Genomic DNA, 23220 nt, shown 5'->3' with positions numbered 1-23220 from the left:
TAAATATTTCTTGCAACTTACGTTCTTGACATTGTGCCTTTGTAACTCAGATGACATTTGCCGATTTCATTTCAGTCGGTCCATTTCGCCTGATCTATGATATTCAACTAAATCAGGGCCGTAGATAGCATGAGGCAAGACGAGGCAAATGCCTCGTCTTGATTTTGGCTCAAGATTGACTTTTCTGAGGAAAAATGCCACGGAAAATGCTTAAAAGAGCATTTCTGAACCTCCAGATTTCAAAATGTTCTGGAGGGGCAGCCCCCAAACCTACCTAGCGGCTCGCGCCTTCGGCGCTCGAAACTTGTCTTGTCTTGTTCTGAAGTCTGGCTACGGCCCTGTAAATTGGCAATACAATTTGTTGTGAAGATTGGCTTGATATTTGCAATTTTCCTTTATGTTCTAAGTTATGATTTTGGACACTAGTGTCCGATTTTTGATTTTGGACACCAAGTGAGTGAGTGAGTGATGGTGAGAGACAGGCTGGTTAAAGCGCAGCTCCCACTGTTGCGTGTGACTCCCACTTCGCGCTTGCCTTGCGCTTGTCTCCGTTTCCTGAAAATGCAAAAAAAGGCCGGCCTGGAGGTTACTTATTTGAGCGGTGGGTACTTATGTCACGCATATTCCTCGATAACATAACTGGCAAAACGCGAGGCTGCCATTTTGAAATTTAGCGCTCCTGCCGACACTCCTTCCTTAATCTGCCGAAGGCGAAGTGAATGTTATTGAACAATCCCTGAGATGAAGTTTCGGGGATTATTGAATATGACAATCCATGACCAATTAAGCGTGCGCATCCCACCGGACCATTATACTCTCGGCTTCGTCTCGGAGATTATTTAACAATATTCACTCGAAGGAAAAAAAAAATTTTTTTTTCCCCTTTTCTTTTGGGTGGTCTGCCTTTGTATGGGGTCTATGACTCTTTTGTAGAGTTCATCCCTTTTAATGAAGAGGTACCAATCAGAAGCAGTACAGAATTGAATGTACGTAGATATGTCTAGACTTATACAGGAGCGGATCCAGACCTTGAGCTAAGGAGGTGGAGGCGGCCCTGCCGGATTTTCTTCCTTCATACCCTTGCACGTCCTTTCTACAAGACCAAGAATCCTGTTTGCTTTACTAGTTATTTTGTCAACATGAGCATTTCAGGACAACTTGCTACTGGTCAATAGGCCTTCGGCGAATAATTGTTAATTTCAAGTGTTGTTGCGCAAAAAAGTTACTTTAACGTTTCGTGACGTGTTTTAAGCGTCTCCCTACGTTCCCTCTTAGAAAGGTTACACAAGAAGTAATTAAAAATATTTTCCCTTGAGTGAAACTCTATGTAAAGCCCGCGCGCTCTGCTCTCCTCCGCCAACTGAAGCTTTATTTAAGTTGACTCGGTCCAATCGCTTCGCGCCATTTGTCGTTCATGTGAATCCAAGATGGCGGCATGAACTGCAAATCGAGGGTTCCAAAGTCTTATTTTAGAAAAATTAGTCCGTTAGTCTTAATGTTCTTAGAGAGGTGTGGTTTGTTATGGAGTTACTTGAGGGCCTGAGGCAAAGAAAAGGGTCTGTTAATGGAGGGAAAGGCGCGAAGAAAGTTGAGAAAATAAAATCTTGCGATCAAAAGGACTCTAAAGAAGTGTCAGCTGAGGCAAGGCGAACTGATTTGGAACCTGGAACTTACTGGCTGACGAGGATCGTGTTTCTGAGGTCACTTAGCTTTATTTATTGTAAGTTGTTTCAACTACTCACTTATGTGATTAACAGAATCTGAAAGAAACTTGATTTTTAGAAAGTATTTCCAAGATTAAGTTTGGGATATGCATACTTTATTGTTGTACGGGGAATGAATTCAAAGGAAAAAATCTAATCGTCATCATTCCCGAAAACAGGTCCAGAAGTTCAGTTTTAGGCCCACATGTGAAGTGCTGGACTGTAGAATTGTAGACTTGTACATGTTCATTAAAACAGCTGATGTGATCAGTAAAACGGATGTCTGATCAAATGACCCAAGTTTAAGTACCTCGGTTAACCCTTTAACTCCCAGATCAAATTTGTAACTCTCCTTACTGTCAGCCATACAATTCTTTTGATGTTAGTTCAGAGAATTTAGTATTGTATCAACCAATTATCCCCAAATTGATATTTTTCTTAATTCTCATCACTTATCTGGTTGATATTGTATTGATATTGTAAGGAGAAATTCTGTCTTGGTCACTCATGGGAGTTAAAGGGTTAAAAGACATGATTATGGTTTCTCCTTGCATACATTCATGGGAACAAAATCCTATCATTGTGGTAGGTCTGAGAATGCCAATACATTGGTATTTTTAAACTATAGATGATGAAATACTTGTGGGTTTCTCCTGTGGTGTCCAATTTACAGAGCACATGCAATAATATTCCTTTGTAATTGTTATAAAAATAATATACTAGTCATTTGTGGTATCAAAACACCTTTAAGTCGATGATCAAGTTCAAGAGATTGGTCAATTTGATCTCTGAATTTTTTTAATGGGCAGTTTCCTCTTCTTATTTTCAGTTGTGGCTTTTGCAGTTGCCTTGAATCAAAACAAACAGTTGCTAGGAAAAAATGGGCTTCTTCCATCAGACTTATATCTGAAAAAAATTGATGAACATTTTGATGATGCTGGGTGGACAAAAGTCCTTCATGTTCCAACCTTGTTACTCTTCACTGACAAAACCAAGATTGACGAGCATTTGGACATTTTGGCATATACTGGGATGTTCTTCTCAGGACTCATCCTACTATCAGGATGTGCAAACATGATTATTATGGCCTTACTGTGGGTTCTCTATCATTCTATTGTCAACATTGGGCAAAGATGGTAAGTGTTTGATAGGATTTCTTGTCCCTGTCAACTTTTAATGAGTCAAAGACATGAGATGCTTAAAAATATTAGAAGACAAATCCAAATATCACCAAATGTATCCTGAAGAGTGGAGATGAAAAACACAGACTCATTAGCTACAGGGTTTTATAATGACACAACAACAAATTCTCATGACTGATCAACAAGAAGATACATAGCAGCTTAGAAGGAGAAGTACAGTTTAGATATTGGAAGACAAAGGGTTTAACTGAGGTGTTTTAAACAAGGCCATGAATAATTATAATGAAATTTTCCTGTGACTGCAAGTAAGGATGGTATTAAAGATGAAAACTTATATTAAAGTTCATAATTGTGAGCACAATTTGTTTTTTTGTATATCAGTTACCATGGGACTGCCTGGTAAACAAACCTTGCAATACAAATACCCAATCAAGATTAATTTTAAAATCAACACAAATGATTGTTGATAGATTTTCATACATGTATCACTTGTAAATCTAAATGTTTTTCTTTTACTTTCTTGTTGTAGGTACTCATTTGGTAAGTATAATCACAATATATATTTTTTGTGTGGATTTTTAGAACATAGCTGGTTTTGTAGAATATAGTTGGTTTTGCATTTTAAATACAAAATGATTTCTTTTTCATTGTAGGTTGGGAATCACAGCTTCTTGAGACTGGTTTCCTAGCTATCTTTTTGTGTCCAGTGTTTAAATTACAGCAAGTACCCAGTTACACACCGACACCTCTGGTGGTTGTGTGGGGATACAGATGGCTTATCTTTCGCATTATGATTGGTGCAGTAAGTTTTGGCAAGAAGTATTGATTAAACTAGTTAGAATGTATTGTTTCATTAAATAAATAGAAATGATATTGATCAAGCTTCCATAGGCAGAGCTCTGACCTAACCCTAGGTATAGGAAAACTGTCAGCAATAGTGTTGAACTTCAGTTGTGAACAACATCTTCAGATGTAAGAATTTGTACAGTAGATAAATTCCAAGGTGCTCAGGACAAAACAGAAAATATATGCAAAGCAAAAATTCCAAAGCACTCACCCAAGGTACCTGATTTCAAACCTGTAAAGGAAGGATCAATGATAGGTTCCCTTGGAGTATATTAATTTTTAATTCTAATATTTCATGTTTTTTATCATTAAGGGACTGATCAAGATAAGAGGTGACCAATGCTGGCGGGATCTGACATGTATGAACTATCACTATGAGGTAATTAATTTTGATGACCTTCCATCAACTGGAAGAGTGGATGTAATCCTAAAAAAAATATTCTTCCAATCTTTGACAGACTCAGCCAGTGCCAAATCCTATGAGTTATTTTATGCACCAGTCTCCAGAGATATTCCACAAGTGTGAAACTTTGGTCAATCATTTCATTGAGTTGGTGGTTCCATTTTTCATCTTTCTGACAAGAAGTTTTCGAATTTGGTGTGGCATTTTACAAATTCTTTTTCAGGTGAGTTTTCTGTATTGTCACCTTTTCATTCCCCTGTGCCATAAGATGTTAAACATTTTAGGAGCAAGGAACTGAAAAAAAACTTAGTTACCCTCAAGGATTTTAACTCTGACTCTGAGCTTCAGGGAATTCACTGGCAAGCTAGACCATGCTTCAGATTCATGTGTGACAATCCTCTTAGATACCACTAGGATCATAACTGTCATAAGTCTGCTAATTTTCATAGCCTGGTTATTTTAAGAAGAGAAAATTTGAACATATATTGTCTCAGTGATAAATCTAGGTTTGGGGTTCAGACTCCTTGACCCCCTTCCCCTCCCCCTTGGTATTTTTTCTACTTGTCTGAAATCACAGTTCTTCCATAAAAAAAAACATTTGTTGTTACTCAACCAGAAGTATTTAAACTTTACATACTGTTAAGTATTTTTTGGCTTCTTTAGACTTAGGGGTTAAAAATACCGCTGTGTTTTCTGAATCAGAGTTTGGACCCATGCTGTCAAAAAATTACAGGATCTGCTGAGGCTAGTGAGTTTCATTATGGTCATAATTAAATTTTTGATCAGCCATTGAGGTCGTTGTGTTGTTTACTCCTGTTAAGCTAGGTTATTTTGATCATCAGTGGCAACCTGAGTTTCCTAAACTGGCTGACCATTCTTCCCAGTCTCCTGTGCTTTGATGACAAAAGCCTGGCTTTCTTGTTCTCTTCATCATCAGCCAAGAGAGAAGTGATTAGAATACAGCATCTCCAAAAGACTGGTGCAACTGCGTCAAAACCCACTTGGGGTATGTACAGGTCAAGGCAGTCTTGAAATAATCGGTGTATTTTACATGAGATAGTAGCTGAAGAGCGCTAACGAAATCAACGTAGTCTAATTGGCCAATCAGAAGGAAGGAATACCATAGGCAGCCAATGAGAACTCAAAGTAAAACCGGTCAAACTTCCTAAAGCCCGGGAAAACGTCGGCGACCAAGCCGTGATTGGTTGAGAGAGTTAGGCGAGTTTTCTGGACCAATCACAGGGCGAGATAAAGCAAAAACGACGCAATCCAGAATTACTTTGGACACTCAATCGAATTTATTAAAAAGCTTACTCGGCAAATCAGTCTCTCTCGTCTGCTGTTGGAAAGTCAAAATATACAGTGTGTCTATAAGAGCAAACATTTGAAAAAATGTGTGAAAAATTTGTTGTACGTGGTACGAATCAATTGTTTGTTTATTTGTTTCTTTGCGGCTTGTCTTTGTTTGTAGGTCTTTGTGTTCGTCGTGTGTTTGAGCTCATGCTTGGAGTCGTGTTAGCTTATCTTAGTATCCCTGTGGTGCAGAATCTTCTGTCCTCTCGACAAGCCATGAACACATCGTTCGACTCTTTCAGGATTGTGAACACTTATGGCGCCTTTGGAAGGTACTTTAAGTAACACAAAATTCAAAACCTTGTAAGCCAGGTATTGTTCACTGCATTCAATTCGTTTTGTCTCAAGCGTAGAACTGGCGGGCTTTCAAATTTCATAGCTCTCGATTTTTGTCTTACAGACATGTATCTTATGTCAATCTCCAACTTTTTTATCAATTCGGCAATGTAAACAAATTTGCTCTTAAAAGGTCAAAACCAGTCCAGTGTAAGGATCACAGAGGTTTGTTTCTACGCTTTGCCAACGCCCTGATTCATCCACACGGGCTCTGATTGTATTCGACTTTCCACTCTTTGGTTTTTCCTCTCGTTAATTCACTTGTAGACTTGTAAACTGAACTGAATTTTGCTCACATCTGATTGGCTGGAGGGGTATGCGAAGCAAAACACACAAACTCAATAGCAAATTAGTTTCTTCACAAACCTAGAAATTTGGTTACAGCGCGAGTGTTGGATTCGTAATATATGAAATCGTGTTTCCTTTCCCTAGTGTAACAAAAGAAAGAACCGAAGTGATCTTCCAAGGTACTAGAAATTTGACAGTAATACCGGATGAAGAAGGCGGGATCTGGGAAGAATATCAGTTTAAATGCAAACCAGGTGACCCCCGCAGGCGGCCTTGTCTCATTTCACCTTATCACTACAGACTGGACTGGCTCATGTGGTTTGCAGCTTTTCAGGTTAGTGTTAGAAATGGCTCGCCTGCTAGAAATAATATAAGTTAGAGGCCTAAATACGAAGACGCCGCCAACGATCCGAACAGTGGAAAAGACAAGGCTATATATTTAGTGGTAGCAGTTTTTTTTCCTTCAAATGGGAATCAGAGAACTGCGAGAAAAGCCTGGTAAAATGCTTGGAATAACCTGGTAGAGTGAAGCATCTCATCCAGCGGGGAGTAGTAATACTCCTTGGCGTATCTTGCTTGAAAACCGGAATGAGCTCCACCTGGATGGGCCACTTGGCTACAGTGCAGGCTTTACTTCCTTTTTTTTTTTTTTGCTTTTGTTTTAGATTTACTTCGCCCTGTGATTGGTCTAGAAAATTCACGCCACTCCCTTAACCAATCAGATGCAGAACTAAAACCAATCAAAACTTGGGCAGTTTGGTTGTTTTTACTTGGGGTTCTCATTGGCTGCTTATGGTATTTCTCTAAACGCAAATCTAATTCTGTTTTTCAGAACTTTCAGTACAACCCTTGGCTGATACACCTGGCAGCTAAACTTCTTGTAAATGATGAACAGGCCACTTCATTGATAGCTCACAACCCATTCTCTAATGGTACACCTCCACTGTAAGTATTGCATAGTGATGCTCTTTTGTTGTTTAGTTTTGTTGTACTATTATTGTCACCATTGTCGCTAACCCATACTAGCGCATTTGGAAAACGCGTGGGACTTGTTCAGCAGAGAATGGTCCAACGAGCTATTGGCGTTCGTCGCTTTCCCCATCCCATCCTCTCGTCGACTGTTCAATTCGTGAGCCTTCACTGTTCACGTTCGGACTCGCTCCCACTCACTTCTTCGAAGAATTGGACAAATGCGCATAACGTGAGGGAAGGTCTAAATTATTTGCGTCCTACACAACACACTGTGCAAGTTTTGCGATGAAGTAATTTCTGCTCAGTCTTCCGTTACTTTCGAAAAATGGTTACGGATGGACAAGGGACGAGTCTAAACCCAGACTAATCGATTTACTTTGAAACGTGTCTGTCGCCTTATGGCCCAACCAACCTGCTCTGTCTTCCGTTACTTTCGAATAATAATTAGGGAGAGTTTGGGGACGAGTCTGGACCCAGACTACTCGATTTACTGTAAAACGTGTCTGTCACTTAATGGCCCAACCTTCTGAGCGCGTCACCCACCACAGGCTGTACAACCCTTGGGTCTAAATGAAGCTGAATTCCTTTTCTTTTGTTTTTTCTTCCCTCGCTAGAGTTATTCGTGGTGAACGCTACCTATATAAATTCACAAGAATTGGGAGCAAAGAAGCACGTTCTGGACTCTGGTGGAAACGGACTAGAGTTGGGCCATACTTTCCACCACTGGAAATAACTTCACGAGCTGTTAGGGACTACTTGAAATCTCACGGGTGGAGGGTGCCGAAACTAAAGAAGACGAACAATGCCCCAAGAACTTGACTTTAACAGAACTGCATATGATCTACCTTTAACATTAACCTGTTATACATGATACTATCAAGGTCGTAAAGTACGGGTTTGTACTTTCTCTCTGAGACTTTGCGACTTTCTTTTTCCAGCTCCTCTCTGTTAAGATTTATGGAAACAAGTGGACTTATTTGAAAAAATTTGCGAGTTAGTAAAACATTAAGATTATTTAGATGTAGGATTTGTTCTGCGATAGCGACGCTGCAACAGGTAGCAGTAGCGTGTTCGCTTCGAGCGGTTATTTTTAATCCAGTCATTTGAGGAACACCTCGTCGTACGAGAGCCAATAAAATAACAAAGACGAAAATGTTGAATACTGTTAAACCAATCCGTAAACTTCGGCCAACTTCTCCCGCTCCATTTGAACGCCAGTAACAAAAGGTAAGTACTTTTCAAAGAGCTCGTGACCACAGAATATGAGTAAATAAGTTTATTCACTAAACTCAAGCGCCAGTGAGCCTAAACGAAATACTTAAATTGAAATGGTTACCGCATGAATTTTTCACTATACGGAACCTTATAAAAATAGCTATCATATTATCATTACAAAAATACCTTTCGATTGACAAACTGTGGACAGAAATTACTCATTCCTTGGTGACATCCTTTTGTACTGTTTTCACAAATTCAGACTTTCGGTACAATAAACTCGTATACAAAATATTAAGTATCTCTTCGCCTAAGCGAGAATACTTAGTTTTACATACATTTATAGAGTTTTTCCTGTACATAATTACATTGTATTTCAAATTTGGAATATTTGCCAAAGTTGAGCAGAACTTTGCTTGAGAGCGAGGATTTGACCTGAAAATTAGGTGAAAAAGAAACACTTAATAAATATGTTATAAAATGTTAAAAAAACAATAATAACCATCGCAACCAATTCATCACTGCGAAAAGCAGATCATGGTTAGCTGCCTAACTTGAGAGGTCAATTAGATGTTTAACATACAGACACACAGACGGAAAGGAGAGACAGACAGACATACAGATGGACAGGCAGATGGACTGACACAGACAGACAGACAGTGAAATGGACAGTAAAACAGACAGGCAGATGGACAGTGAAACAGACAGATAAGGAGACAGCGAAATAGACAGACGGACAGTGAGACCGAAACAGACAGACACTTGGACAGGGAGACAGGCAGACAGACAGTGAAACAGACGGACGGACGGACAGACAGACTAAAACATGGACCAACCCTGAAACTTGCTGAGCCGGAAGTTTCTTCATTAAAAAATTACCTCAGCAAGAATTGATTTACATCACGGCTTCCTTTGTCCTGTCTTTTCATCTTTATCTTTAAACTTGGAAGCTACAGAAGAAAAGTGAAAAAGAATTCTGGTTTTTTGCTGTTTCCTATTATCTACTGGTTTGTTAACTGTACTACGTACAATGTTAAATAACTACTGTTTTTGTTTTTTTGTTGTTGCTGATCCAAAGCTATGGGACAGGACACTTTCATGGAGATCTACATAGAAGGAAATACACAAATGCTAAGATATTTATCAATCAGTTCGAACAAAGCGAAGGAAAACTTCACAACGAGCCCATGAAAACTCAGAAAACGGGCGTAAAGCGCAAGTAGAGAGGATTTCTTTCGGATTTAATTATTTTCAAATCTCACTAGGAAAATGCTCATAAATATCTCATCACGTTCTCTTTTCTTTCCTCCCACTATCCGCTCATCACTTCCACTTTCGCAAACAAAAGAGCTTGATACCTACCTACAGTTTGATACAAGGCTACGCGAGCTGCTACTGAGCCCATGTTTGGTGCTTCAACCTATAAACCCAACCAGACTAAAACATTAGTGTGATTGCAGTTACCCAGCTTGCATTGCAATAAGGAGGAATGCATTAGCGCTACGAGCTCGAATTCGTTTACCGAGCCGCACTGTTGGATTCAGGGTCACCCCCCCTTGGTGGAAGTTTTCCCTTTTCCCAACTTTCCAGTGCCTTGATGATTCAAGATAGCCGTCATAACGAGAAAAACACAAAGATAACAGATCGGTCAAAGTGTTGACGGCGAACGTAAGAACTATTATCGTACGCTTTGATACAAATGTTTGATGTAAACGTTCACGAAACAGAATTAGATAGTCGTTCAAGTAACAGAGAGCAAGGAAATGTCCCCTTAAATGTTTGAAACTCAAATGAAAGCGACGAATAACGTGGTTAACACTTTTCCAAGTTTTGATTATAACAATAATGAGCGGATTTACGTATTCAGAACAACTAAACAACGCAGACTCAAATGTCAACCTGTCTTGAATTCACTATCTACAAATTTATTCCACGAGTAATTGACTTTGCTCACTCACCCCTTTAGAGAGTTGCCTTGTAAATATTTTCCCCTTGCCAACATCATGCTTTCCTAACCCTCCCTCGGACGCCTGTCTTGACAGTGGTCCCCCAGACGCCCTCTTCCACACAGGATCTGAGTCTGACTTGTTATCCGAAGATACTTTTCTCAGAGGCACTTTGCCGGGTTGGGAGGAGGAGTCCTGGGCTGGAGTGGTCCGGCTGTACGAAAAGCCCGATGGGAAGGAATCTGAAACAGGGCGCCGTGATTCTCCTGAAAGAGACAAGGTCAAAATTCATGCTCACTAATGAATCTTGTCTAGCAGATTGGTTATCTAAATATAGACCATCAAGCAAAGAGACAATGAATGACGAACAAGAGGAGAGAAATGTGAAAGGCACAATACTAACCATCGTAAGAAGAAATTTAGAATGATCGCTATCAAGCTGCAGTCCCCTTAATCAGCAGTTGTTTTGCCTCGTCAGGCAACACGCTCTCTATAAATGTGAGTGTGCGGCGTGATGAGGACAACAACAGCTACGAATCACCCTACGGTCAAACAGCCCGTTACGATTAAAGCCGTTTCAAAGTCGCTGATACCAAATAAAAAAACCTGGCATGGGTCATTAAATTTTTAAGTATTCTCACGTAAGCGATAAATAAATTGATCTATTAAAAAAGTATTCAGACAGTGATCTATTTCCAGCAAAAGTCTATAAAAATATTGAAAAGAGAAGTTGCGTTAGGAAAAGGGAAATACATTGGATTTCACGATGTCACACTATTCATAATTTCAGAAATCCCCTTACCAAACGCTTTTCTTCTCTCTGTAACCTCTGCTGCTTTCTCTTCTTTAGCTGCCAAAGCAGTGCGCATATCGTCCAACTCCTTCTTCTGTTTCTCAACAGTAAACTTAAGCTTAATATTCTCCGAACGTTGTTCATCGTACATCCGTTTATAATCGTCGTCCACTAACCCGAAAGAGATCGAGTGTTCGGATTTGCGTCGTTCCAGCATCCGAACCTTGGTTCGGTGCGACCGAACATCTTCGGTGTGCTTTTGCATTTCGTCGTCCAATCTCTGACGAAGACTTTTTATCTCTTCTTTGTGTCTTCGTCTTTTCACCTCAAGAAGAGTTTCCTGCTCCTCAACTTTGAGCTCTAACTCTTTAATTCTTAGATCTTTTTGTTGCAAATCGAAAGAAGTGGCACGCGTATGGCTACTCCCTACGTTCACCACTCGCTGTTCACTTTTGACATTCTCAAGTTCCTTTTCGTGTCGTCTTTTTAATTCCTGAACGGATGCGTCTCTTTCCAGTTTCAAATCTTCCAACTCTTTCTCATGCTCTAACTTTTGTTCTTCAATAACATCCTCTAAGCTCTTGATTTTCAATCTTAAGCTCTCGATACTTTGCATTTCCTCCTCGCCGAGCTTTTGTTTATACATATTGATCTCGGCCTGGTGTGTATTTTCCATTTCTTCGATTTTCAAATCAAGTTCTTCGATTTCCAGTCGCAGACTGTCGTTCTCGGAGGACAGTGTCTCCCAGTCTCCCAGCTGGCATTTCTCCTCTTTCTCTCGTTCAAACGCGTCCTTATACATTTGTATCTCCTTTTGATATTTGCGGTCAATAATTTCCATTTCTTTCTGCATTTGGTAAATCTTTATGCTCATCTCTTCGGTTCGTCTCAGTCCAAACATTGTGGCAGCCTCGGATTTTTTCAAGCTTTTTTCCAAATCAGATTTTTCCTTCTTAGCTTGTTTCTTGGTGGTTTCGATTGTCTTTTCCAAACTGGTGATTTTCGCGACAGCTTCCTGTTAAGAAATCGATAAAATTACTCAAAAGATGCTTATGAAATAAGACTTCGTGAATTCTCATTACTTTCGAACGAGTGTGACAGTAGTCACCGTCGCAGTCCTTATTTGTTTTTGTCACGCAACACACCTTGTCTCATCCATCTCTTTCGGAGAGGAAACGCGTGACTTAACAAGAACAAATAACGGTTGGGAAGTAGACTTCTAATGCGACAAAGAGGGACGGCAAACGATGGTTGGACGAAAGCTGGCAATATGCAAACAAAAAGAAGGAAGAGATAATCGAAGAAAGGAGGGTACAAGCAGCAAATTTTGCGAAAGTACGACCCACCAGGACGGAAACGGCCGACAGAGCTTAAATCCCATTTAAGAGGAAACGTTCTTGCTCGGTGGAAAATTCCCATAGACCAATTTCCTTAACTTCTACTCTTGAGCAAACAGCTTTTTTCCTTAACTTTAAAGATGGTCCGGACGACAAGTTCTCAAATCAATGCCACACGGTCATAATCAAAAACGAAACAAGTGCACCAAACCTCTAAGGAGAGCTTTGTTCCTCCGTGAGTGATGGTGCTGCTAGAAGTCTGGGAATCTGGTTGACTAGCTCCAGCTGGGGGCAAATTACCACTCCGAGCCACTTGAAGAGCTACCAACATGTCGGCCTTCAGCAAGTTCACTTCTTCATCGTGTTTGGTGTCCTTCTGTTGCAGCTGCTTCTGAAATTCCTCCTTGCAGGACAACAACTCCGCCTCTAACTGCCTGACTTTCTTTTTAAGCTGGGAATCATTCTACAAACAAAGTACAACAATTAAAATAAACTACGATCTTTTCGCGTGAAAAATTTGAGTTGATAGCTGACCTACTTTGTTCACTATAAAAAGTGAAGCGGTAAACGGTAAACTACTCGCTTAGATCCCCTGAATTATAATTTCATAAATTCGCAAAACATTTCTATAGGACGATGTAAAGACATCGCCTGGAGAAAAAAACAAGCTAAACTCTTTTAAGCATTTACACCACACATCAGTACGTATATTCTCCATACTTTCTCCGTCTATTTTCTAAGGTGCTCACAAGGAGAATTTGTTTAACAATCAAGAGCTTCTTCAGTTGGTGATCAATTCCTTTATTCTCGTGACCTTAAAGAGTGATTCTGGAGTGATATTGTAAGGAGAAATTGAATGCTAGTCACTCTTAGGAGTCAAAGCGTAAGAGTCATGTCACATTACCTCTTGTTCTCCATTCATGGAATTCATTGAAACAACTGTCTTCGATCCTTTCGCCTCCCTCAAGGCTTCTTCATGTTCTTCCTGCAGTTTAGCGATCTTTTCCTCGTATTCTTCCTGCATCTTGGCCAATTCTTCAGGCAGGTCTTCAAGATGGCGCGGAGAAGCTGCTCTACCTTCGTCGGCGTACTTTTCCGATCTGATTGCCTGGATCACTGTCATCATGTCGTTACGCGTTTGCTCAATTTCTCGCTGTTGTTTTTCCTGTAAACGAAGAGATGAAGAATGTAAGGTTAAATGAGCCGGGAAATTGAAGGAAGCTAGCAGCTAACTTTACCCCGAAAGATATTGACAAAATAATCTACCCTTTCAGCTTTGAGTTCTTCGTTGTACTTCCGGCTGAGTTCTTCTGTTTGTTGCTCCAGTTCATTAATTCTGTTCTTGAGCAGCTGGACATTGGAGTCGTCTTTGGCTGAGGAAGGTGCTGCTCCTAAAGACGCCTGCAGAACAACAGCCATGTCGCGTTTGAGTTGTTCTAGTTCTTCTCCGTGTTGAACCTAAAGAAAAAGAAGAGGAATCGTGTAAATAACAATACCAGTGAAGAGTTAAAAAGGTATGAGTTCTGAAAAAAACTCTTAAAATCAAATACTAACAAGAAATTGGGACAACTTTCTGACGTAAACATGGCGATATGAGTTTATTATGTTGTGCTACAGTTTTATGCCATAACTATTATATCAAGATTAACTTCAGAGGAGTCAGCCAACATATTCACTGTCTGCCCTGGCATAGCCTCCACCACGAAGGCAGTGGCCGTGGCGGAGTGGAGCCGAGGAAAAATGCTAGGAAAACAAACCTTAAGATTCTCAATTTCCTCCATGTATTTCTGGTTCATGTTCTCCATCTCAACCTGTAGTTGGACCACTTCTGTCTGTAGCCCATCCACACCATCTCCGCTGCTCCGCTTAAGCTTGTCCATCTCTCGAGAATGGCTCTTCTTAAGTGTCTCCATTTGACTTTCATATCTAGAAAATCAATTACTATCACTACACGTGAAAACAAGTGACACTAAAGCGTACAATGACCTTGTATTCTCAACAAAACAAACACAACTACTAAAAATGTTTCTACCTTTCGGTCATTTCTTTCATCTCGTCTTCCACCTCCTTAACTCTGGCCGCCATGTCCTCATCAGTTTCTCGTATCACTTCTCTAGCACTGGTCTCCAAGATGGCTTCCCGTCTGGCGTTCTCTAATTCCTTCTTGTGTTGAGCCCGTAGTTTTTCCAACTCCTGATGATGCGCAGCCTTCAGTTCGCTGATGTCGGACTGTAGAGTTATCACACGGGAAGTCAGCCGCAATTTCAACTCATCGGCTTCTGAATTAGCGGCTCCGGAGACTTGCAAAGCCTCCTCATTTAACTTCCTCATCTCATTTACGTGCGAGTCCCTTTCCGAACTCAGCTCTTCGGCGAATTTCCTCTTGGAGTCTTCAAGTTCTGTCTGGAGTTGCTTCACTCGAGTGGATTCTAGTTCTCGTCTTATCTCGCAAGAAGATAACCTTTCTTCCACGCTTGCGTTGTCATTCAGAGCGTCTTGGTTTTTATTTCCTTCACTTTCGACGCTCTTCATCTCTTGAACCATTTGAGTTACACGTGCCCTTTCATCATCCAGTTGTCGCTCGAGTTCTTTGGCATTCTCTCTCTCCTCACCTACAGCCAGCTCTAACTCTTTAATGTACCTCATAGACAGTTCCATAACGTCTAAAATGCTGTATTTTTCCTTGTCTAAATCCTTGGCCTTATTTACCAAACTTTCTCGCGTGACATTAAGCTCTTTCTCTCTTTGAGTAAGATTATTTTCAACACCTTCAATCCACTCAGCCGTTTCTTGTTCCACGGCGAGCCTTCTCGCTAATTCTTCAGCAAGTTCGATGACCTTCTCCTCGCTCGCTATAAGTTTAGAATTTTTGTCCTTGGCAAAGTCTTCGTACTTCTTAATTTTCTCCTCTGCCTCCGTCAACTTCTTCCTCACCTCGTCAACCTTATCATTGTCTTCCCTTTCACTTTTGTGAAGCTCAGCAGCGAGAAGTTTTTCTTCCACTTCGAAATCCTCCAGTTTTTCTTCGGCTGCGGCCAACCTTTCCCTGCTGTCTTCCAGTTCCTCTTGTAGTTCTCGAATTTTCTTTTCCAGATCAGCCGAATTCTTTGACACAAACTCTTTAGCCTTTAATTCATAATTCCTCAATTTTTCTTCGCATTCGGCGATTCTCTCGCTAGCAATGGACAGAGAAGACTCTCTTTCAGAGAGTTTATCTTCTTTTTCTTTCAACTCCGATTCGAGCTCATCTATATGTCTTTCTGCGTCCTCTCTGTACACCATGAGACTGGTTGTCTTCTTGAGTTCTTCAAGTTCATTTTCCTTTACCTTCGACTTATTTCGTTCAGAATCCAAAGCGTTTTGGACCTGACCGAACTGCTCTTCAAGTTCTTGAAGTCGGAGCTTTTCTCGGCTTAATTCAATCTCCATTTCATCTCGTTTTGTTTCCTCCTCTTTCTTAAACTCTCGTTCTCTTCGAGAATTACGCCTCTCTATTTCTTTCAGTTCATCCTCTTTAATTTTCAAAAGACGCTCTAATTCGTGCACACGATTTCTATCCTTCTCTACGTTTACATTTTTGGAATCCTTCTCAACTAATTTTGTTTCCAGTTCATCAATTTTGTCTTTGTAAATTGACACCTCCTCCTCCAAACCCACAATACGTTCTTTCACATCCCATCTTTCACCTTCATCGGTTTCATTCTCAGTTTGAAGGAATATCTCCCTTTCCATACTTTCTGTAAGTTCGCTTTCCACAGTTTGAAGCCTTTCTTCTAATTCTCTGTTTTTCTCAACTACATCTGCATTTCTATCCTCCAACTTTCTCAGCTCCTTGCGCAAGGAATCCAGTTCAGTGTCCCGCTTTTTCAAATCTTCCTTAATTTTGCTACTCTCGATTCGTAAACTTTCATAATCTCTTTGTTGCACTTTCAAACGATCCTTAAGACGATCAGTTTCTTTCTTAGCCGACCTAAAGCTCGTCTCGCTATCACTCTGATCCGAAGAACTCTCCGCTGAAGCAAGAACTGATTTTAATTTATCAATTTCCTCGACGTATGAGACACCATTACTAGTTCTTTTCTTGTCATCTTTAGTTTTCGGAATGACTGACGTTAGCCCAGTTTCCACAGACATTTCTCTAACTGGCACAATATTTTCAGATGCGACTCGTTCTTTTGCTCTCTTTAAAAGTTCGACGACTTCCTTCGAAAGCCCATCCTTTTTCCTTTCATCAGATAACAACTCAAGCTCTGAAAACAATCTGTTGTTCTCTTCCTCAACTTTAAGCCGTCTTTCCTTTTCATATTCGAGTTCTACGTTTTTGTTTACAAGTTGATTTTCGGTCTCTGAAAGCTTCCTCTCATTGTTACTCAGTTTCGACTCCAATTCCTGCAACAAAGACCGAGTGTACTTTGCCACTTTCGACCGACTTTCGTTCGCTTTCTCGAGTTCTCTAGTCTTCACTAATAACTCGCGTTCGTTTTGCTTTAGTTTCTGCATAAGAGCTGAAAGTTTAGATTCTAGATCCTTGCCTTCGTTCCCACTGGCCTCTGTTTTCAAACTAAACACTTGATCACTCTCGGGTTCTTCGCCAGTTACAATCAGTTTTTCCTTCCCACTTCCTGTGATATTTTTCACAGAAGTAAGTTCATTTTTCAGCGATTCAATATTCGCCCTGTGAATGCCAATAATACTATTGGCTTCCTGCAAGTCGGCTTTGGCCTCGGCGAGTTCCTTAGCATGAATCGACAGCTTGCCTTTGTGCTGCTGAAGAAGTTTCTCTTTCTCTTCCATTTGTTGTTTCAAATCGTTCATTTTAGTTCTGGCCTCAAGCAGTTCTTTCTCCTGAAATAGCAGTGCCTTCTGATAGTCTCGGCACTGTGAGAGCTCCTTCTCTAACTCTTTAATTCTGCTCACTTTTGTTTTAAGTTCCAACTCTAAAATATGTGTCGAATCCTTCTGCCTAACGGATAACACGCTTTGTTCCCTCAGGCGTTTGTTTTCGTCTTTAAGTTTCTCTAGCTGCAACTGAATAGAGAAAAAAATTAACCAAAAAAACAGAACGGATTTGTTCGATAGCAGAAGAAATCTGAGAGATTTTTCAAAAGTTTACTTCTCACCAAAAAAAATAAAAACAGACCCATGGGTTTAATTTCCTACAAGTCTGTTAGGTTATCTGATAAGCACACTATTTTAGTTCCATGTCGATTAAGTGAAAAGGAATATTTCTATTACGCTGAGGTATTAATGCACTCCATTAGTTGTCCATGAAAAACAAATTTGTACAATTTCACATGCTACTTCATGTAACAGTTTATCTCACTTTAACTTAGACATAAAACACTCAGAAATCCAACCCTTTCCGCTTGTTACACAGCCAGCCATCACAGGTTGTCAAATTGGTGAATTTCATTGTACATTTGGTTGCCATAATTTCTCTTGTTTGTTAAAGCAATTTGCAGTTAAGTATCGAAAGTAATCTGAGATGGTTTGGTTTGGCATTTGTTCGGTCAGTGATTGGTCTACAAAACTCCCAAAACAAAAAACAAGCATGACTTAGTCACCTGCATTTTCCTGCCTTTTTCATGGTTTGTCTATTTTTTACATTGAGTGCTCATTGGCTCACAATGATGTTAACCTTTGTAATGATTAGCCGTTGTGATTCCTTTTGTTTTGGAGTTTAAGTACTCGACAGTAAATTGAAAACTGCTCTCTAAGTCAACCAAAGTGATCACTGATTAAAGCACTGACACAACAAGACTTCACCCACCGATGTTTGCTGTTCTTCATTGCCCGTGGTGCTTTTTGTACTAAGAGGAGTTGTGCTCACTCTGGACACTGAGGATTTACCAAAGCTTGGAGCGCGTCCAAGGCTTGTTGATGTACCTGTCAAATTAGGATAGTAGAAGACTTTCAATCAACAACAAAGAACTTCTATGCGTTCATTCGAAATGTGGTAAGAACATAAATGTGGTGCCAGAGGCGAAGCAGAACATGTCACCGATGGTCTTCACACATTTTGACAACTACTGTAATCTACTACTGAACAGTTGCACGGCAACATGACATCTATTTATTTAAAATAAAAAAAAGCAAAATGTTGCTAATGGTGAGATTATCTATGTGTCTGTCCTCCATTTAATCATAAGTAACAACCAATCAAAATGCTTGTTTACTTCAGCAGATCAGATAACAGTAATTACATGCACTGATAGCAAGGTTTCTCCAAATACCCATAACTCAAAAACAATTCAAAATGGTCAAGATATTATATCAATGTAAATACAAACAAGAGTGTCACATGCTTGAAAACAGGGAGCAATAACTGGCCAAAGCCAAAGCTTTTAACCCTTTACACCCTAACATCAGTATGCATATTCTCCACACAGTTTTTTATACATTTCCTAAGCTGCTGACCAGGAGAATTTGTTTGCCAATCAAAAGGTTCCTTCCCTAGTGACCAATTCCTTTTTTCTCATGACCTTAATATATGATTCATGGGTGATCTTGTAGGGAGAAATTAGATGCTAATCACTCTCTGGGTTTAAAGGGTTAATTGATGTTCTTATTTTACAACTGAAAAAAAAATCATCAGACAGGATTCTCTAATGGGATGGTTTGTCATAGTGGAGAGATGTGCTATGACAGTCACAAAGTAAGGGTCCCCTCCCCTGAAAAAAAAAATTGAGATAATCCTAACTTCTAAACTTTTGACAAAAATATGAGTATAGCAAAATTTTTTAACTTGCACTGAATGATTTGACTCACTATGCGCAAACACATCTGACTCTGCAGAACTACTACTTGAGCTTCTTCGTGGAATAAATGCCTGAGATGCCTGGACAAAAGGTTTGAGTACTCGCGACCAGTTGTCTAATTCCAATCGATTTTCTGCCTTCAGATAATAGGTGGACTTTCCCAGCTTCAATCCAATTGAAAAAGGCTCTCCAGTATCTGCTTCACCAATAAACATTCCGCTGCAGAAGTCCAGATTAATGTTTCCATCAAGTCTTTCTGTTGAGCAGCCCTTTTAAAAAAAAGATGATAAAAAATGTACATCAAATAACTCTGAATACATCTGGATATATGTGCCAACTGTGCAGATTTCTGCAAAATTAATGTTACAGTAAATCCTCTGATTAACATTTGTGTTATTCACTATGTGAGTGAAGATGCCAATGCTGGAAAAAGGGGACCTGCCCATTTAACTTTTTCCAAATCATGAAAAAATATATTGCTTTAATAGTAGAGCATTTGCTTATAAGCAAGGGTACAAGTTTTATATACAAAAAAAATAATAATTTGATCCCAAAGTTTTTAGCAGTAGCACAGTTTTAACTTGAAAACATTTATGCAAAGTTAACATGAACAGAAAACAGAAATGAGTATGGTATAAATGTGTAAGGCCAGACCAGAGTGATTAAATGCAACCAATACTGTACACTCTTAGTTGCCTCAGCATTATTCCAAGTTAAAGGGCATTTATTCATCCATTTTCACATATTTAACTTGTCCGCCAAGACTGAGCACAATTCAAGCAATTTAAGAGCATTAAACACAAATCTGAGATATGTGAGCAGTACTTGTCATAACACATATAGGCAAAACAATTTAATTGAGCTTACAAGGATTAAATTTTTGCAATCATCAGCTGCTATAGATATTCATGAGTAAATAGTTGACCACACACTTTCAATATTTCATGAATCTCATCAAAAAATGTTTGGAATTAAAAATGAAAAAAAACACTTGCCTGCCCTTAGTTATGTTAGAGTATCATGATGATAATACAAATACAAATTTAAATCATTTACTTGAGTAAATTTAAAAATAAATTGTCAAACTAATCTCTACATTGTTGGTACAAAACCACACAAATCTCAAAAAAAATCAAAATGTCTTTATTTTTAAAACTTTATACAGTCTGAAATTTAAGGTGCTAAAGGAAGATGTGCTGTTATCCACATGCAATTGGGTGTCAAAAGGCACAAATAAAAAAATCCCAGTTTCCACTCTGGGAGGTAGAATTTGCCCACAAGAAAGAATGCACTGGTGATATTACAAGGCATAAGAGAGTGTGAAAAATGCCAATGTGACATTTGATTCATACTAACAAGAGATAAAAAATGTAAATTCCTTCTACGCCTCGAGTTTCCACCGTAAAATATTGCCTATGTTATGATCAAATAAATGAGTGCTCAAATTACACAATATATGCAATGTAACAACAAGACATAAGATCACAGGGAATTGTATCTCTCAAGGTTAACATCACTGACATGGATTATTTATAACAATATCGAAAAAAAAAAATTAGGCCCAGAACCGGTTGAGTGATTATTTCTTCAGAGCAGACCCAACAAAAACGCTTACATAGTCTTAAAAAAAAAGGTAAACAATGCAATATTACTAAAGATATTCTCTCCCCAGAGGGCAAATGGAACAATTAGATTAACAAGATACCTCGAAAGGGAGCATACCGAAATTATGTTTAGCTTGGGGTAAATCAACACCGCTCACAGCGAAAAGGACTTAAAAGGCTTTGTGGGATGTTTATAAAGTGCTTCTCCCATTACAAAGTTTGAAAACTGAGAAGAATCTGACATACTTCAGCTTCCAGGATTATCAGTAAAGATGTGATTATTCAAACGTGATCGCCTCACTACAGATTCATCCTTCAAAAGATTACTGATACATCGGAAAACATCTTCATTATAATATTAAAGGTTAATGTGTCAAAATACTTTACGGCCGGCAAATATTTACGTTAAGCGATGGACATATATCGATCCATCGGATTCAATTTGCATGTGGGAAACAATTTATAAACAAAATATTTTTCGCTGTTAATTTCAATAGGTGATACAAACAAAGACCTTCGCAAAATTATTCCCGCAATGTTCGAAAACAATCTATCGTTGTTCTTTCGTCGTTATAAAGGGACTGAGATGTAGACAATAAGCGCAAAATAGCTGTATTGACGAGGAATGTGCTCGATTTCTCTCGAGTTAAATATATTAGTTGGTATAGTTAACATTAGACAAATACCATGTTAATTTCAGCTATGTGAAAATTAAATTTCCTACCTTCTGTTCATCGTAGTAAAAAAAGTCGAGTGTCCCCGTGGAATTAAGAACAAACCAGCGCTTATTCCATCGCTGAAAATAAGACAAAACGATAAAATAAGCCATTCAAAATAGGGTAGCCTACCTTGAAGAAAATAACTAGCAAAAAATTCACAAACGGAGCAAAGGATATTGCAACTTACCGAAGGAATAACTCTTCCCTTCTCGAGGGATTCATGGGTTGTTATACAGAGAACGCCAGATTTTACTACAGTTCTGATCCTTGGATAAACCTAAAATCAATTTAAAGAAGATTCGTGGTTAAAATCGTGAACTGCGACTGAACAAGGAAATCTTTGCCAGCGCAAGTTAAAACAGAACCCTCAAGAAAGCACCATAACATAGGCAATAGACGGTTGCTATCCGAACGGAGTCAAACAATCACACATTGCTACCTTTTGAGTTGAATTTCTCCTCGTTGCACTTGAAAAGGAGGGATCTTGGCCGGAAATTGAGGAGCTGTGTGCTTCCAGTAGCTTGAAACAATTTTGACACTTGCTTTTGTTGAAGACATTTGGCTGAAAGTTCCTGCAAGCACGATCAGCCATAGCAGATCGTAGATCGCTGCTATTTCTGTTTCATTCTTGATCGAAATCAGACGTCCTCGCCTTTTTCTGACTACCTACTTCCACAGATTAAATGGCGAAAAGAAAGCAAGGTCGTAAAAGTCCAACTAAAAGCTCTTTGTGAGGATTCGGAGAGAGTTTCTGAAATTATTATACCTCCTCAAACGACGCCCCGGGTTTGATCCTTTTACACTGCCAACTGGGCATGCGCAGGACGGGACAAAAACAACCTCACCCTACCCCGCTAAAAATGCATTGCAAGTCTCATTCACATCTCAAAGAACTCCCCAGTTGCTAAGTCCCCTTCAATTTCGATAGAAGATAACAAGAAACGACGTTTCATGTTAGATAAATCTTTCGATGTACATTTAAACAACAATAAAAATTCGCGGCAGCACTATATATATGAGAAAAAAGGTCTCTGAAATGTCTGTAATATTCTTGTGAGAAAGTGGAATGTAATTGTGTTTCTCCCCTGTCAGTTTGAGAAAAAAGTTACCATTTCCTACCATAGACACTTTGACAGGAACAGAATTTATTTCAAAAACTATCTGTTACGTTTTATTTGAGAATTCGGAGTGGAAAGCTTTATTCCATGTAGGATGTCACTGATTTTCAGTAATATAGTAGCCAGTTCCACGTGCAAAATGCACTGAGCACAGTCTTTCAACTCTCTTACTATACTAGCCCAAAACCTGCTGCAAACCCCTCCCCGACCCGTCTCAAATATTCTCGCCAAGCGGAGAAACGCGGGTCCTGCAACGCTGAGGGCGTGTGCGTCGAGTAAAATATCTGCGCTACTGTCTAGACAGTTGGTAGCTTAATAGCACGCGGGAAAAGAGTTAATTTTTTGGCCCACGTGGGTGGTGGCGTATTCGTGGCGAGAGGCGTGTGACCCGCCCGTGCCATCACACTTTTTTTTAAGCTCGCTCGTACAATTCATCGGATTCCCGTTCAGCAGATTTCCAGGACTTTCCAGGACCTACAGTCTTATTCCAGGTCTTTCCAGTCCTGGAAAATGTTAAAATAAAATTCCAGGACTCTCCAGGACGCATACAAACCCTGCTTGTGGCTGCATTTTAATGAAATGTTGAATAACGGTTGACACGATTTACTAACCGTGACCCAATTTGTTGACAGTCCATACACACGTGAAAACATAATGAAACAGTGGATTCAGGAAGAGTAATTTATC

At 39.5% G+C, this 23220-nt stretch overlaps 2 protein-coding genes across 2 annotated transcripts; one reads left to right on the top strand and one right to left on the bottom strand.

Moving 5' to 3' along the window:
* Positions 1-1421: 1421 nt before the first annotated feature.
* LOC131791031 (lipase maturation factor 1) lies at positions 1422-8196 on the top strand. The gene is made up of 11 exons (XM_059108336.2): positions 1422-1720; positions 2533-2839; positions 3375-3385; positions 3499-3647; positions 4005-4070; positions 4150-4317; positions 4920-5100; positions 5566-5719; positions 6216-6405; positions 6904-7016; positions 7658-8196. The coding sequence occupies exons 1-11, from the start codon at positions 1522-1524 to the stop codon at positions 7860-7862; spliced, it is 1743 nt and encodes a 580-aa protein (XP_058964319.2). The 5' UTR covers positions 1422-1521; the 3' UTR covers positions 7863-8196.
* A 108-nt stretch (positions 8197-8304) lies between these two features.
* On the bottom strand, positions 8305-22197 carry LOC131791028 (trichohyalin-like). The gene is made up of 15 exons (XM_059108332.2): positions 21855-22197; positions 21603-21692; positions 21421-21492; positions 19103-19361; positions 18105-18220; positions 14367-17362; positions 14092-14260; positions 13601-13792; positions 13239-13499; positions 12546-12797; positions 11007-12012; positions 10217-10470; positions 9621-9678; positions 9138-9208; positions 8305-8693 (listed from the first exon to the last, which is right to left on the bottom strand). The coding sequence occupies exons 1-14, from the start codon at positions 22005-22007 to the stop codon at positions 9159-9161; spliced, it is 5928 nt and encodes a 1975-aa protein (XP_058964315.2). The 5' UTR covers positions 22008-22197; the 3' UTR covers positions 8305-8693; positions 9138-9158.
* Between the last annotated feature and the right edge of the window lie 1023 nt (positions 22198-23220).

This window comes from Pocillopora verrucosa, chromosome 8 (assembly GCF_036669915.1).
Source record: "Pocillopora verrucosa isolate sample1 chromosome 8, ASM3666991v2, whole genome shotgun sequence".
NCBI classification, from domain to species: Eukaryota; Metazoa; Cnidaria; class Anthozoa; order Scleractinia; family Pocilloporidae; genus Pocillopora; species Pocillopora verrucosa.
This window is presented reverse-complemented; position numbering and strand designations above follow the sequence as displayed.

Bases quoted from the DNA above. Each gene is read 5' to 3' on its own strand.
- LOC131791031 (XM_059108336.2), top strand. From the start codon at position 1,522: ATGGAGTTACTTGAGGGCCTGAGGCAAAGAAAAGGGTCTGTTAATGGA. The intron at 4,318-4,919 runs GTGAGTTTTCTG...CTGTTAAGCTAG, and splicing joins TTTTACAAATTCTTTTTCAG to GTTATTTTGATCATCAGTGG. The intron at 5,720-6,215 runs GTACTTTAAGTA...TCCTTTCCCTAG, and splicing joins ACTTATGGCGCCTTTGGAAG to TGTAACAAAAGAAAGAACCG.
- LOC131791028 (XM_059108332.2), bottom strand. From the start codon at position 22,007: ATGGCTGATCGTGCTTGCAGGAACTTTCAGCCAAATGTCTTCAACAAA. The intron at 19,362-21,420 runs GTAGGAAATTTA...TTTTTTTAAAAG, and splicing joins TTTACTACGATGAACAGAAG to GGCTGCTCAACAGAAAGACT. The intron at 18,221-19,102 runs GTGAGTCAAATC...CTAATTTGACAG, and splicing joins GTCAGATGTGTTTGCGCATA to GTACATCAACAAGCCTTGGA.